The sequence below is a fragment of the Mus musculus genome, chromosome 6, assembly GCF_000001635.26.
Source record: "Mus musculus strain C57BL/6J chromosome 6, GRCm38.p6 C57BL/6J".
Taxonomy (NCBI): domain Eukaryota; kingdom Metazoa; phylum Chordata; class Mammalia; order Rodentia; family Muridae; genus Mus; species Mus musculus.
In genome coordinates this window covers 37,080,312-37,096,389 of record NC_000072.6, presented here as the reverse complement: position 1 = coordinate 37,096,389, position 16,078 = coordinate 37,080,312, and the positions used below count along the sequence as shown (strand labels likewise).

The following is a 16,078-nucleotide window of genomic DNA, read 5'->3' as shown; positions in this document are numbered from 1 at the left end:
TATTGGTTGCTTTCTGGTCTCAGGTAGCTCTCTTCAACCTGTTGCTCGTCACTAACATTAACATACTTTTCTCTTCAAATGGCAGATTAATTTCAGATGTAAACCAACATTTCGGGAAGGAGGCTCCAGATCGCCAAGAGAAGTGAGTTTTGTGAGTTGTTTCAGAGAGCACCTTGAACTCTCCTAGGTTCACCGAATCTCCCAGGGATTCACCTAGGATTGACAAATGAGGTCTGTCTCCCCTCATTATACAGCAGTTTCTTCTTAATGTGTCAATAAGGACAAAGAGTCTCCAAGATTCTTCGGTATACTGTACTTTATTCTGTCAGTGGAGTGGGTTTGGGAGCCAGAGTCTTAACGCATGAAATGGAAAAGTGGGGTTGGGGGAGTTCCCCATTATTCTAGACAGTTTAGAACTAGGGTCTGAGTTGTACTCTCTAGTCCACAAAAGGAGGATGAGGAAAAGGAGGGAGGGAGGGAGGGAGGGGGGGAGGGAGGGAGAGAGGGAGAGGGGGAAGAGGAGGAGGAGGAAGAGAAGGAGGGAGGGAGGGAGGGAGAGAGAGAGAGAGAGAGAGAGAGAGAGAGAGAGAGAGAGAGAGAGAGAGCCAGATAATGGGCTTTCTGAGAGATGTGGGCACTGATTGAATCTTTTAGGACTCTTCTAGGGCAAAGGGTGCGATGTGAGATACAGGGAGACAACCATTTAGACAGAAACAGCAGCAGCACATAAGCCTAGGTGAGAGCTTAGTAAGATGCATTACTTGGGAGGAGAGTTAGAGCTAGACAGTGGAAGTCAGGCTTCCACTTCCTTGGACGCAGGCTGGAAGTCATCAGGGATTTGCAGGTTCGCACTGCGCTATCTAAGTAGAATATATTATGCTGCCTGCAGTGTGGAGGGAACATCATGAGGGTCGATGCTGTTGGGGACATAGAGACAATTAGAGCAGCTCTTGCCATAGAGGTTAAGAAATAATTGTGTCTGAGCTGAGAGAAACATGCTTGCTAAGATGAGTTTACAGGTGTAAAGTTGGCAAGAATTAGTGAAGGATTTTGGGTGTGTGGGGAGTTATCCTTATAAATCAAGCTTCCATTGAGCAAAACTGATTCATTGTTGTAAGAAGGTTATTTGAGGAATGAATCTGATGTGAAGATGCAGAATATTTGATCACATTGTGAACCCTAAGATTGTGGACTGGTTGTGGTATGGCTCAGCTACCACAAACCTTTTATCCAAGAGTTGTCTGTTTATTGTAAACAGGTTGTTGTGGTGTGGTCAGCCCTAGCACACAGCTTTGCTTTGCTCTTCTCTCCCCTCCCCTCCCCTCCTCTCCCCTTTCCTTTCCTTTTCTGTTTTTTTGGGTTTTGTTTTGTTTTTTGTTTTTTTTCGAGGCAGGGTTTCTCTGTGTAGCCCTGACTGTCCTGAAACTCACTCTGTAGACCACACTGGCCTTGAACTCAGAAATCCACCTGCCTCTGCCTCTCAAGTGCTAGGATTAAAGTTGAGTGCCACCACTGCCCTCACACACAGCTTTAATGCAAAAATCTTTTTGTAAATGGATTAAATAAAGGCCAGATAGATAAAGAGGCAGAGCAAGCAACCAGTTGACAGGGAAAGAACATAAGAAAACCCAGGAAAGGGAAAGGAGGGTTTTGAGTTGAAGGGTATTTAAAACAGGATGGAGTGGGGGAGGTTTTTTTCCTGCTGGGACATCAGTGGTATAAAAAAGTCACCTGGGTACTTTCTGACAGCAGGTTTTCACCCCAGCATCTTGCTCTTCTGAGTCTTCATTGGTAAAATTGAACAACTAGGATTTAAAAAACAAAGCAAATCAAAAAACAAAAAACAAGAGATGGTGAGTTTAGTTGCAGAAGTATTAGGTTTGAAGTCTCCCCTTTGCCCCCAGATGGGTTTGCCTGTAGATATGTGTGTGGGAGTGGCCAGCACATACCGAGACTGGGTAGTACTGTGAGACTAGAGAGGGTAGCAATGTCTGAGAACAGAGAGGGTCACAACAGTTTGAACCATAGTGAAGAAAGAAAGACATCATAGAGGCCAGACAAGGTGGCGACCACCCGTAGCATCAGAGACTCAGGAGACTGACGTAGGATTCCTTGAGTCTTAAGACTTAGTCTGGACAGTATGTGAGATGATGTGTCAAAAACCTTAAAAGGGGAAAAAGAGTAATGTTTCATGATAATGAAAACTAGAGGGTTGAGAACAGCAGGGGAGGGGGTGGGAGGGGTGGGAGAGGAGAATTTCACACTCTCATCAGTTGGCTTCTCCCACTGTTGGTCCAGTGTGGCAGAGACAGGTGGGAGGAGGGTAGAAAGTGGTCTTGTTGGCCTGCCTTTGGTGACCCCTGCTGAGGGGCAGTGCTGGCTGCAAGGCTACTCAGGGTCAGCGCAAATGAAGATGCTTTCCATAGGAAAATCAAAGGGGGTGGGGACTTGTTCTTGAGCTGGAGGTACTGAATTTCCTACCGAGGGATGTACATGGCTGCCATTGGTTTCCTGCCCTTCTCTCTGGGTCTTTCCCTCTGCCTCTCTCTTAGTTACAACCATATGTAAAATGTCTCTTTCACAAGTCTCCAAAAGGGTCCCATTGCTTGTAAGGCTTCTTTTCTCTTGAAAACTGGACCTTCGTTGAGAGTCTTGCCAAGGACTTGGTCTCTATTCCTTTTCTGCCCTGTCTAGAGTATTCCCACCAGCTAAAGCATGCTGTCGTGGTTTCCAGCTAAGAGAAAAGAGCACTAGCATTCCTTACCTACTGAGGTGTGTTCCTGCCCCTCTGCTGTCCAGTTCTGCATTCATGGCTAAGCTTCTGTGATCTGCATGGACTATTTTTAGTGTGTCATCTTCTAACACATTTACTTGCTCTTGTCTTTATTCAGTCCATTTTCTGAAACTGTGTCTGTCAGTGTTGCTAATAATCATATAAAAATCCAATGTGTTTTTCTAAGCTAATCTAATTTCACACAAATGCTCAGAACATTCACATGACCCATTCTCCTTCAGGGACTCCTCTCTGACATCAGGGATTCTCTTTTGTCTCTTTTGGACATTTTCCTTCCCTTGGCCATCCCAGCTGACCTTTAGTGGCCCACCCCAGCCTCTACATCTCTGCAGGGCCTCCTGGGCTTGGTCTGCATTCTCTGACCTCTGCCCACTGCCATTCAGAGAGCTGACAACTCCTGTCTTTATATTTATTTCCAGTTTACATTTCTTGATATTTCACTTGACATGTCCATTTAACGTATCATGGTCATCTGAACATAATAGATCAAGACCCACACAATTATGGCCATAAAACACCCTCCCCCATCTGTTTTCCCCTTATAAAATAAGCTGTCCAGTTGCAAACGTTGGGTGAAGCTCATATTGATTCTTGTTCGCTAGTCCTCTCAATCTCAAATTCATTTGTCAGCTCAGTTAGTTTTGTTTATGAATGTATTTCAGATCCATCCGTTTACTTGCATATCTGCTGTCAGACACTTTGACTAAGATATGGGTGTTTTCCACCATGGCCACTGAAGTACTTCTCCATGAATTTTCAGTTAATCCTCCACCTTACTGAGGATTTAAGGGGCATAATGCTATTTTTTTAAAACTAAAAATTGGACCAGGACCCTTTCCTCTGCTTTCTATAGCATCTAGGGCATGAAAGATATGTGTGCTATGACCGTTCATATGTCTCAGTCCTTTCTAGCTGCTAAAGAGACATTCTGTAAGTTTCAGAGGCATGTGACAAGGTATTTCCCACTCTTGAATACTTAGTATTCTATGGCAATATTTAAGATCTCTTAGCCTCTTCTTAAAACATTTTCAGCTCAAATGTCATATCCTCAGAGTTGTCAGTCCTGGGTGCTATAACCAAATACCACAGATGGTTTCATTATCAATAAAGAGACTGGTGTTTTGTTTGTTTTGTTTTGTTTTGTTTTAAACAGATTTAGTGGCTGGGAAGTCTAAGATCGAGTGTCAGCATGGTGTGCTGATGAGAACATCCATGCAGGGTTCAGAATGCAGCCTTTTTACTATCCTTACATGGAGGAAGAAGACAAAGGGTCCCTGGGGTCCCCATTACAAGACACTAATTCTGTTGATGAGGGCTCCATCCTCCTGACCTAAGTATGTTGCTAAAGTCTCTTCTCCTGGTCATGATTTCCGGGTATAGAATTTCACCACATGAATATTTTGGGGGTAACCCACTGTAGAGCTCTTCATCATTGACCCCTGTGAAGGCTGAGTTTATTTATTTTTGCTAAATATCTTGTCCTGTCCATTCAGGTCATACTGTGTGTCCTAATTATTTAGCCCCATCACCATTGGCTTGTCTGAGAGTGTTTCTCTCCATTAGTGTGGACCTTAGGAATTACCCAACGAATTTGCCCCAAAATCATTGTACCAGAATATAGAGGGATGGAGCGATCAATGAGTATGTGCTGCCTGGATGTCGTTGTAAGAAGGTTCACTTCTTGCAACATTACTGTCAGCACTCTTGGTTTATGAAGGGCTTCTGAAGATGAGGCTTGTGAGCACAACTCACTCAAATTTCTTAATTAAGGGACTTTAAGTTGCTCACTCAATGTAAATGAAAGAATATACTCCTTAGAATTGGTTTGACCTGGGCTCAAATCCAGTGCTACTTTTTCCCTATTAATCAGTCAGAGTCTGGAGGCCCAAGATTGCTGTTCACTGAGCCCTACCTTTGTCAGGCTGCTTCTTACTGAGAATTTGTTGGGCTCCTAGGTTCTGCCTTTCAGAGCTCAGTCTTCTTGGTCATAATCCGTATGGACTGAATTATGATTCCTAAGATGTTTTTTTCAGGCACTCAGTGAATAATATTTTGAATTAAATTGGCTGTTTCCAAGTAACTGAGCAATTATGTTATTTATTTCTGCTCCTAATACTGAATGGGAGCCTTGAAATACTGACTCAATGATATTTTAACACCGTAAGTCATAGTTTTTCCTTGCCCAGTACTCAAAGTGGATATATAAATAATTCAGAACTATGATAGACAGTAAACATATATTGTTTTAGAAGCCTTGGTTGGCCTTCTCAATAACAGTATATCAATACTTACATGTGCAGTGTCAGTCTCTCAAATCAAATATCAATCCGTCAATGGAAGATATAGGTGTTGTGGTCAAAAGAACACAGTGTGAAAATCTAATTTCAGCTCAACAATTCCGGAGCTCTGCATAGTCATCTAAAGGAAAAAGTGTGAAGAATCTGATTTCAGTCTAATAATTCAGGAGAAATGAATAACAGTCAGGAGAAAATGACGGGAAAATTGGAAGTCCATGGGCAACAGGGTTAGAGACCAATAGTGAATCGGCGGTAATGGTTCTCTTTTTCCTTATTGATGAAGACAGTTGAGGGTCTTCTTTCTCCCAAGTGGTAACCACGTGATTTAATTGTCAAATAAATAAAGTTTAGGATTCTATTCATTTCAGTAAACATTTATTGACTATTTACCTAGTTTCAATGATGTTTAAGCCACAGCATAAATTTGAATTAAATTCTTATTAAGCTTAAGAAGAACTCTAAGCAAAAGGATGCGTGGCATCTCAAAGTACATAGCTAAAGCTGGCAGCAGGTTCCGCAGCTTCTCCTATAGCTTCGGTTTTTATCAGTTATTTATCTGTGCCTTTGCTTCCTCTTTCCTATCTGATCTCAGGAAGGGAAATCTTAATGGTATCTAAAGGTAGAGTCACATAAAGTCACAAAAAAAGTTTCCTATAAAGTTTTGTTAATTTCATAAGTGGACTGAACTTTGACATATCCTAAGTCTGCTTGCCATATGGTTTATGTTGTGGCACAAATGATCAACTCATCTAGTTCATTTCTACATTCTGTTGATTTGTGGAAATTATTGGTTTAATCTTTTGAATGGAGCTGTCACTAGCTAAATGATCCCATGAGTCAGTTGTGATTTCTCATAGATAATTGCATCCAGTTCTCCCAACATTTCCCTTCTTGATAGTCACTGAGTGATTTGTAATCTCGCCAAATACAGGATTTGTCTTCACATCAACTATAGTGTTCATTTTCCTTCACTCCTTGCTAAACTAACAGCTATTATGTTAAATATTTCCATGCCTTTTAATTACTATTTGACATTTTAATATATTCCACATTTCCTCCGCTGTCACTGCAGTTGTTTATTGGAGTTTCATGAGGAAGCAGTGAATCTCATCTTTCAGAGAAGAGGGGCAAAGGTGCTGAGGGAGAAAAGCCCATTCCTAGCCACTGAGAGTGGAGATTTTCCTTCTGACTCTGTATATAGAGGTCTTATATTTTATTAAGTAAAATCAGATCTTTGGAGGAGGTGCCCTGCATAGTGGGATTGGAAGTGTACTGAAGTGGGTAGAGACTCCTGTCCTCCCTAGTCAGTATTCATAAGCAGGAACTGATCTCTAGAGGAGGTGGAGGGCTCAGCATCAGAATCACCTGCCACATGAGAAGGATAACCTTCACTCCAGGTCAGTACAGGTTTTGCTCTGAGCGGAAGAGATAAACACCAGCAACTCAACACATTGTTGCAGTTGCTGTCTGGAACGTTGGTCCATGTAGGCGCTGAAGCGTGCATATCATCTGGCTTTACTGCTGCCCAGCACAGTCTTTTGAAATTCTTCACGGAGAATAAATAGTATTTATTGCTCAGGTAACCTGATGAGAGCTCACTGGAAGAGGATCCCCCTACTAGGCAACTCAGATAATGCCATTCTAGTTGCTTAATAATGAGGTAGACCACGTGGTTTCTAGGGTTAAAGGAGGTGTGGCCGCAGTTGCTATGACAGCAGGAGAGGAGGCAGGGAGCTGTGAGAACACTAAGCTAGAGTTTACTGATCCATATTGAGACATTTTCCTATTCTGACAGCTCTGGGACTTACCTGGTGCATCCCTATGGAGAAGTGTCTCTATCCATTATCATCCTCATGAGGATGAAAACAATTACTACACATAAAATATTATTAAAGGTGTGAAGGACTACTTAGTAAGGGTTATCTGTTCTTATTAGTTCTTTCCTGAGGACAGTATAAAATCGTGTCTTTGTTTCACTGAATGGCAGCAGTGGGAAAAGCAAGATGGAAATGACATTGATAGATGGGATCCTTCTGTTTTTATAGCTTACTACCATCAAAAGACCATTATTCCTCCAGGGGCCCTATTCTATTTTACTTTAAATTGATTTGACATTATAAAGGGAAATATCAGTGACATTTCAGTATTTAAAATGCTAATATTTGTTGAAGGTCTTCTTGTCACCTGTAATTTCATGCCTTGACACAACTAACCAACCTTCCTCCCTCCCTCCCTCCCTCCCTCCCTCCCTTCTTCCCTCCCTTCTTCCCTCCCTTCTTCCCTTCCTTCTTCCCTCCCTCCCTCTCTTCCTCTCATTCTGTCTCCTCCCTCCCTCCCTCCCTCCCTCCCTCCCTCCCTCCCTCCCTCCCTCCCTCCCTCCCTCTCTTCCTCTCATTCTGTCTCCTCCCTCCCTCCCTCCCTCTCTTACTCTCATTCTGTCTCCTCCCTCCCTCCCTCCCTCCCTCCCTCCCTCCCTCCCTCCCTCCCTCCCTCCCTCCCTCCCTCCCTCCTAGTGGTCTATTTTCTCCCATCCAAACCAGACCGGTCCTGTTTGGCTTCCACTATTAGATATATTCAAGATGGTGTGGCTCTGGGCTGATCTGCTTTCTTTGTGCAAACTTAGAACAACGCCTAAACTATGCAATAGGCAATCTGTTGGCACCATACATTAAGGGTACTGTTAAAGGCAGAATATGGTCTGTGGCTGAATTCTATGAGTCATGCTATTATCATGGAAGGAAGGGGCAGAGTCAAAGAGAGGGATGCACTTCATGCTATTAGTGTAAGAGAGATGAGGCACCCCAAAGCCTCTTTTCGTTTTCACTGCTGTAGATGCCAGTCCCCCGTGTAACACCCTCTAACAGCTAGAAGTTGGGATTGCTCGACTCTACCCCAGTGATGATTATCTATTTGGGATAAAAAAGACTTTCCTGTAGTTTATGACAAGAATCGACCTTGAAAGCTAGTCTAGTTTAAGGTGACCCAGGATGGTGTACAAGCAACTGTCACCCACACACCAATCCTCTTGTCCTCGATAGCCTTTTTTTTTTTTTTTTTTTTGATGTTTCTCTTCTTTCACTTTAGTGATTCTCAAGTCAGTGCCCCAATTCTCAGGAGCTGATGCTGAGAATTTCATCTTTTCAGTTCCTTGTAGTCAGAAGGTTTGGTACAGCGTGGCATGCTCTGCCACATGAAGCATCGCGTGTGCATTTGTTCAGTTGTTCCATCAGTTTTCCAGATTTTCGCCACTCTTTGGGTTTTTCTTTTATGAGCTTGAGTCCCCTCCCAGGTGAAGATACTTTAAGCTGTTCACACACCTGCAGTGAGTGCAGGCCGCTGTGTCCTGTGCACTGGGGAGGCAAGGATGGGGGTGGGAGGGCAGGAAGCAGACTGTACGGTGCGGAATGTGAATGGAGAACGAACTGCTTTTATTCTGTGTGCATTTGTGTTTATTGCTGAACAAGCCACACCTACACACATTTGCTTTTGTGCTTCTGTGGGCTTGGATTATAGTTTATAGAAATCCACACTCCAAAACTTCCAAAGCGTTCACCACCGAGGACTGCCAATTAAAGCGTATTCATTTCACTCTGTTTTCTCGCAGAACTTTGTGCGTCACCACTGGGTCCACAGGAGGCGGCAGGAGGGAAAATGTAAGCAGTGTGGTAAGGTAAGGGCCCAGCCACCCATGGCCACTGCAGCGGGGTTCCTTGGGCTTTGGCAAACACCCAAGGTAGATGAGTCCCTTGTCTAAATGTGATGTCCCCTGCATCTTTTTTTTTCCCCTGAGAGGACTTTTCCCCTCAAGTCTTCTTTTTAATTCTTCTAGCATTCTTTACAAACAGTGACTGTCTAAATAAAAGGAAATGATGATTTTATTTCTCACAGATATGGTTGCAGTGGGGCAAGGTCTTGTTGAATTTTGAAAACTGAAGTTTTCCCATTTTTGTCAAGTCTTTCCTGAAGGTTACTAGACCAGCCTATTCATTTGATCAGCAACAACAACAACAACAACAACAACAAAAAGGTGGTTAAGCTGATACACAAGTGTGGGCATATACATCATGACATACCATGCTGTGCAGAACTCTCTAGAATACCCCATAGTTAGAATCTAGAAATTTCTTGAGACACTGCCCAGTCTCTGGTAAAAGATGTTTATTTCAGTGGTGGTTCTGTAAGCCCCACAGGGTACATTACCTCTTGAAAGAGTGAGGTGGGTCTGGGCTGTTGGGTATTGTGACCAGATGCTGGAAAATGCCAACCATTCTCTATTTTGCTGACCTCAACTTATCTGAGACTCTTCGAGACACAGCATTTCCCACTGTACAAAGGTTGACCTTACAGACAGACGCCATGTCTGCTGGGACAATAAATGGGTAGCTCACTGCATGGATTCTACTTGAAGGCTGTCAGTAGGAAGCTGATGTGTTCCAGTCAAGGGGAGTTATGTTTCCAGGGAATAGATTCCTCAAGAGATTGCTCATTTACTTACTTATTCACCTTACTCGTTTGGTCGAGCATCAGGCTGAGTAGATAGATAGATAGATAGATAGATAGATAGATAGGGAGAGAGAGATCTTAATACAAAAATACTGGCAGGATGCAAAAGTTGTATTGATTTTGCTGTTTTGCTCTGTGATTGGGAAGAAAACATTGGAGCCTTTGGTTACCATGTTCTTTGCTGGAAGGCTCTAGGACATGGCCTTCCATTGTAACAAGTACCATTTGTTCTCTTCAACACTGTGGCTTTCAGTTGGCTGTTCTTTAGTCTGGGGAGAGGGCTGGCAGAGTGTGCTCAAGGTGGGGAGTGAAATGAGAGGGGATAAGGAAGAAGGGGGTGGAGAGAAAGATCAAATCTTTGTCCCGGAGAAGAGAGTCAGCCTTCTGGTCTCACGTGAATGCCCTGCACTCAGTTCATGTGTCTCTTCTCTGTGGTGTGGATTTAGGGATTACAGTGTATTGCTTCAGGGATTGTAGGCTATCTATTATGGGGAAGGGATGAGGGTGGGGAGAAGAGAGGGGATGTGGAAGAAGAGACTAACAGGCAGGGTAACTAGTTTTGGAGTCCAGGATGGGATTGTGGTGATGCTGTGGCTGAGTACATTCCTTTCTTTGGAAAGACATCATCCGGAGAACTCTATGGCTTACATCACCCAGCGGTTCAGGTTATAATAGAGCTGGAAGAATTTCGTTAAATGAGAACCCATAAACGCATTGTCTTTTGTGATGACTATTCTCTGGAGCCGTATTGCATCTTCTTTGTAGCCTCCTTTTATGGTGGCTTAGTCAACTAGCAGGAAAGTGCTGGACTTTCTGTATCCTGTAATGATGCTGTGACCTTGCCTCCTTCCCTGGCCAGTGCTCTTAGACAGCATCCACAAATGCTCACAGCTTGCTGAATACCACGGGTATCAGTGGACATGTCCTGGTCCATCACACACTGTTCCCATTTAAAAAAAAAAAAAAGCATGACTGTGTTCCTCTTCTGTGTTTATGGTATTGTTGCCTATAAAGTCTTAAGCTCAAGCAGTTATGAGATTGATGTTTTTAGATATGTGTCTCCTTGCTGGATCATAGCTTCTACCCTAGTAGCTAATGACTCTGTTCTCGTTTACAGAGGAAGGGATTGGAAAATCACTTCAAGTCCAGGTGCTTTATGTAATTTATATTCGTACTACTGCCAGTTCTTACACTAGATTCTAAACTCTACCCAGCATCTCCATCATACAGAGGTGAGCACACATGCACATGTGTACACACACACACACACACACACACACACACACACACACACACGGTGGATAGAGAGGGGTTGGGGAGAAGGAGAAAAGTGGGGAGGGAGTGAAGGAGGGGGGAGGGAAAGAGGGAGAGAATGAGGAAGAGATGGAGGGAGAGAGCAAGGGAGAGAACACTCATGGAGAGAAGAGGGGGAGGGAGAGTGTGCCCTTTTATTCTGTAACTTACTGATTGGGTTAGGATTAAATAAAAAGCACTTCACTTAGGAAGGCTTTATTTGTGTATAATATTGCGTGTATTTTCTGGTGTTTTGTAAACTTTGAGGATTTTAAAGGAATGAGTGGGTTATTGGTGGTTTCAATCTCTATTTTTTAATTTGATAGTAAAATAAATATTTGGAGTGCTGTTCTCTGGAACTTTGCGCATTGGGCTGTGTGTGTGTGGCTGTTTGTGACTGTCCCAAGAGGGAGCCCTTGATGGAATCACATAGTTTTTTAACATGAGCTTAACCCCAACTTACCAGGTTTATAATCATTGTGCCTAGTTTACATTGTCATTCATAATTTTGTATTATGAAAGAGGCAGAGTTGAGTCAGGAAGAGATGAGACACTCACACTGAGATCATTCAATCTGATGAAGGTTTGATAAAGAGAATATGTAAACTGAAGAGGGAGAAACCACAGAGATGAAGAGGACCAGAGACTGCCAACAAGGGATAAGAAGCGACTGGAACCTGCAAGGGTCACAAGATCTACCAGCTGAGATGTCCTCCCAGCTAGGAACATACAAATCTTCACTTGATCCCAGTTAGAAATGGCCAAAACCAACACAAAGGAGAACCCAAGGCTAAGCCATAAAGGGTAACTTTGTACTATAGGACATAGGATCAGCAGTCTATCGTTAAAGCCAGGATACATGCTGACTCTGCCTGTAGCTAACTCCTCTTCATGGCATTCACTGTGTTCATTCTGCCCAGATACACACAGCAACGGGTTGTCTAAAGCTATTTTTTCAAATGTCAAAATGTGGAGGAAAAGTATATTAATGATCATAGCTGCATGGACCCTCCAGACATTTAAACCTACAAATTAGTGTAATTGTAAGACATGTTTCTTAATCACAGTTCGAGAGTTTCTTTGATCAGCAACATGAAAACATTGTAAAACAAAAAGAGCTGCCTTTAAAAACTCACTTTTAAAAATATTTAATATTTTTAAAGCATTAAACATACTTGAACAGCATTTACAATTATTATTTATATTTTATGTGTATAGGTGTTTTGCCTGCACTGATGTCTGTGCACTGCACGCATACAGAACCCATTCACAGAGGGTGTCTGACTCCCTGGAACTAGAGTTAGAGACAGCTGTTAGCCCATGTGAGGGTGCTGGGAATGGAGTCTACATCTTCTGTAAGAACGGTGTGTTTAACCGTGGAGCCATCTCTCCACCCCTGAGACATCTAATCTTGAAAGCAGGTTTTTAGAGCATGATGTTTAGTGAGCCGTGGGTCTGAAGTTCTGATGCTCTTCACTCACCTAACTAAACAAGACACATCCATATGAAATATTTGTTCATGGGATATGCACCTTCACATGCACGCATTTCAGAAGGTTAAGTATATATAGCAGGGAAGCATGAAACCTACTCTTTGACATAATGGACACTGTTAACAACTAATTTCAGACAAAAGAAGTAGTATGTAAAATGCACACGTAAACTACACACAATAGCTGTTGGCCTAGGTAAGTGAGAAGGTAATTAAAAACACTGTAGGGGAGACAGTTGAGAAGTCACAATGAATGGGATTATAGGGCTGAGAAATAATGGCAAATGCTTGTCTGGAGCACTGGGGGCATGTTCCATTAAAGAACTGAAAGACCCATTTTATAGTGATTTAAAAATGTGTGAAGAAAATACCTAATAAAAATAGAAAATAAAAAAATAAAAAAATAAAATTACTGGGATATAATTAAAAAATAAAGTTCTATTTCTTTGACAGCAAAAAAAAAAAAAAAAAAAAAAAAATGTGTGTGCACCAGAATCAGCTTTCCATACACTGTTATTGGGCTGTGGGATGGAAGAGCACTGGTGAGCCTATGTGTATTGGTTTTGTTTGCCTGCCTGGATGTTTGTCCTGCTGCATCAGAAGTGGCTTTTTACCATAGCCATAGAAAGGTCATGAAGAAGGTGGAGACTGGCACAGAATCTGTCAACTCTCTGAGCGGACCCTGCCAAGAGATGGCCAGAAGTCTGGCTTTTCTCCTCTGTAGCTGAGAGCAAGAGGAATGGCGCAGTCATCCCTTTACTCTTTGTGGAGCAAAGAGGTGGTTTCATGCTGTCCTTATTTGGTGTCTGGCTTATTTCACTTAGTGTACTGTCATTTGGGTTCATGCAGGAAGGAGGAGGAGGCAGTAGTTAAAGGATTCAGTGTTTCAGTCATGCGAAATGAGTAAGTCTCAGAGATCTGCTGTGTAGCATGGTCTCAACAGAGCTGTGTTAGACACTTGGCATTTTGCTAAGAGAGTAAATCTTATGTAAGCTAGTTTATGTCCCCCTCCCCTCCCTCCCTCCCTCCCTCCCTCCCTCCCTCCCTCCCTCCCTCCCTCCCTCCCTCCCTCCCTCCCTCCCCTCTCGTCCTTCCTACCTTCCTTGTTTGCTTGCTTGCTTGCTTGCTTTTGTGGTGCTTGGAATTGAACCCAGGGCTTTGAGACCTTTAGGCAATCATCTTACCACTAAGCTACACCCCCAGTCTTTACGTAAGCTTTCTTATTTCTGAACATGAAGCAGGTGGAAGAAAGCTTTTGGAGCCTAAGAATATGTTCTTGGCACAGTGTGCGGATCTGGTTTCACAGGTATATGCTTATCTCGAGGTGTATATTTAAGATCTACAGCCCTTTGCATTTTATTTGCATCACAAAAGCATTAAAAAGAAGGAGAGATATTCAGGGTTTCCCTGCAGGCCTCAGGTAGGTGCATCCTCTGCTTTCCCTGGTTGCATTCTGCAGTTGCTACCCTTCCAGTCTGTGGCCTGTCAGTTTCCTCATAGGCACAGCCGTGGGGTACCATGATTACTCCGGAACCCTTTGCTCTTCCTTCAGTGGTGACTAACATTTCTGGATCCTGCTACTGGGGCTGCTGGTGTGTGTGAACTCCAGTCACCATAAGTGGAAGAGTTCAGGCACAGGCAGAATGGGGACACTTCCTGATGTCCCAGGCAGTATCAATGTCCCTCCTGCTGTGGCTCTTCTGATCCCAAGGCAGATGGTCCTAAGACAATTGTCCTCATGTCGTCTTCCTTTTGCTTCTTCCCTTTAATGGGTGTGCATCATACCCCCTTCTTCTCTTACTTTTTGTTCCCTAGAATCTGGCTCTAGGCACAAGCCTGGTAATAAATCTTCAATTTTGATTTCTAACCTTTCATGACCCTTATCTCCACACACATTCTGTACATGCGCTGCTCTTCTGAGTTTTACCAAACTGTAATATGAAACACTCACAAGTAAAAAGGTTTTCCATAGTATGACCATTTCAAACGTAGCAGTTGAAAAGCAAACTATAAATTTAATCAAAAAACTTTTGAAACATTGCATCTCTGTTTCATCTAAAGGCACAAAGATATTATGAGGAAGCGCCTGCAAAACCTTCCCGGTGTCCAATGTATAAGAATATGACAAGAACTGCTTCCGTTTTGTCCATGGAAAATCGATTTTAAACTATATCCAAATAACAATAAAAACAATACATATCAGAGCAGAAGGAAATATACGACTTCTATGCTCTTTAAGTTGACAAAGTGAATAGCACACACACACACGCACACGCACACGTCTGCATATAAAATACATAACATACGTACAAACACCACACTTCTTACCTGACAATAGGCTACTGTGGTGGTTAACCTTGATTGTAACTTGACAGAATTCAGAATCACCATGGCAACATAGCTGTGAGTGTGACTGTAAGGTGTTTCCAAAAGGAAAACTTCACCTCTGAATCTTGGCTCCAGTCCTGGATTGAATAAAAAGGAGAAAGAGGGCTGAGCGCCAGCAATCACCCTCTCTGTGTCTGTCTGCCTGCCTGTCTCTGTGTGTCTATCTGTCTCTCTCTTTCCCTCCTCTCTCTCTCTCTCTCTCTCTCTCTCTCTCTCTCTCTCTCTCTCTTCACCCCCTCTCTGCAGCTACAGACACAGTGAGACCAACTGCCTGGCCTCATGCTCCTGCCGTCATGCCTTCTCTGCCATGACAGACTGCACCGTGTGTCTGTGAGCCGAACAAACCCTTCCTTCCTTCAGTCGCTTTTAGCAGGCAGCTTGTTACAGCAACAAGGAAAGTAACCTCAGCACCTAGAAATCTTAGGTGGCAGAGATGAAAATAACAACTGGAGAGACAAAGGAAAGAATTAGAGAATTCTCAGAGTTAGGGAGTTAGAGAAGGGAGTGATTTAAAAGAAAATCCCACAGCCTTTGGGATGTAAATAAGTAAATTAAGTAAAAAACAAAACAAACAAACAAAAACCAAAAAAAAAAAAAAAAAAAACCCAAAACCAAACATGTAGAATCCCTGTGATTATAGGGAAAGGAAGGAAGGCGAGAGGAAAGGGGACTGGAGCACAGAGACAACCTGCCCAGAGACTTAAAAGGAGTTCTGATACCAGCAAGTTGACCTTTCCCTGCTGGACTGTGTGTATGCAGGGACATCCCTGCTGACCAGGCTGGGAGGGTGGACGTGCCGAAGCTTTCCGTTCACAGTGTGTCTGCTTTGTGAAGAACCTATCTGTGGAAGGCATGCTTATGGGCTTTGACCCTCACCACCTCTTTAAGCTATTTTTCTTGATTCCGTTTCTAAGGAAAGCATGCTTCTCACTGTGCCTTGACGTAGAGCCGGGGAGCTCCTGACACTTCAGACGTCGGTGATGTCGTGATGTCATAAAAGCCCAGTCAATTGAAAAGTAGAGCAACCTGGGGCTGAAGAGAGAGGGCTCAGTGGTTAAGAGCACTTGCTGCTCCTGCAGAGGACATAGGTTCTGTTCCCAGTGCCTGCATGGCAGCTCATAACCACCTGTATCCCAAAGTCCCTAGGGATCCAGGGTCCTTTTCTTCCATGCTGAGCATCAGGCACAAACATGGTGCACAAACATGCATACCTGCAAATACTTTTACATAAAAGATAAAAATATAAAACAAAAAATATGAAATAACATCTGCTGGAACTCAATGAAAGATGAGTTGCTTAGCATTCTTGGA

General features: G+C 43.1%; 1 protein-coding gene across 18 annotated transcripts in view; it reads left to right on the top strand.

Annotated features, from left to right (window-relative positions):
* Nucleotides 1-16,078, top strand: part of Dgki (diacylglycerol kinase, iota) — a 463,575-nt gene that overhangs the window by 204,566 nt on the left and 242,931 nt on the right. For all 18 annotated transcript variants that reach the window (XM_006506259.4, XM_011241385.3, XM_006506258.4 and 15 more), the window contains exons 5-6: nt 86-142; nt 8,696-8,761. In XM_006506259.4, coding sequence (XP_006506322.1) covers nt 86-142; nt 8,696-8,761 — 123 coding nt within the window. The remainder of the gene's footprint in view (nt 1-85; nt 143-8,695; nt 8,762-16,078) is intronic.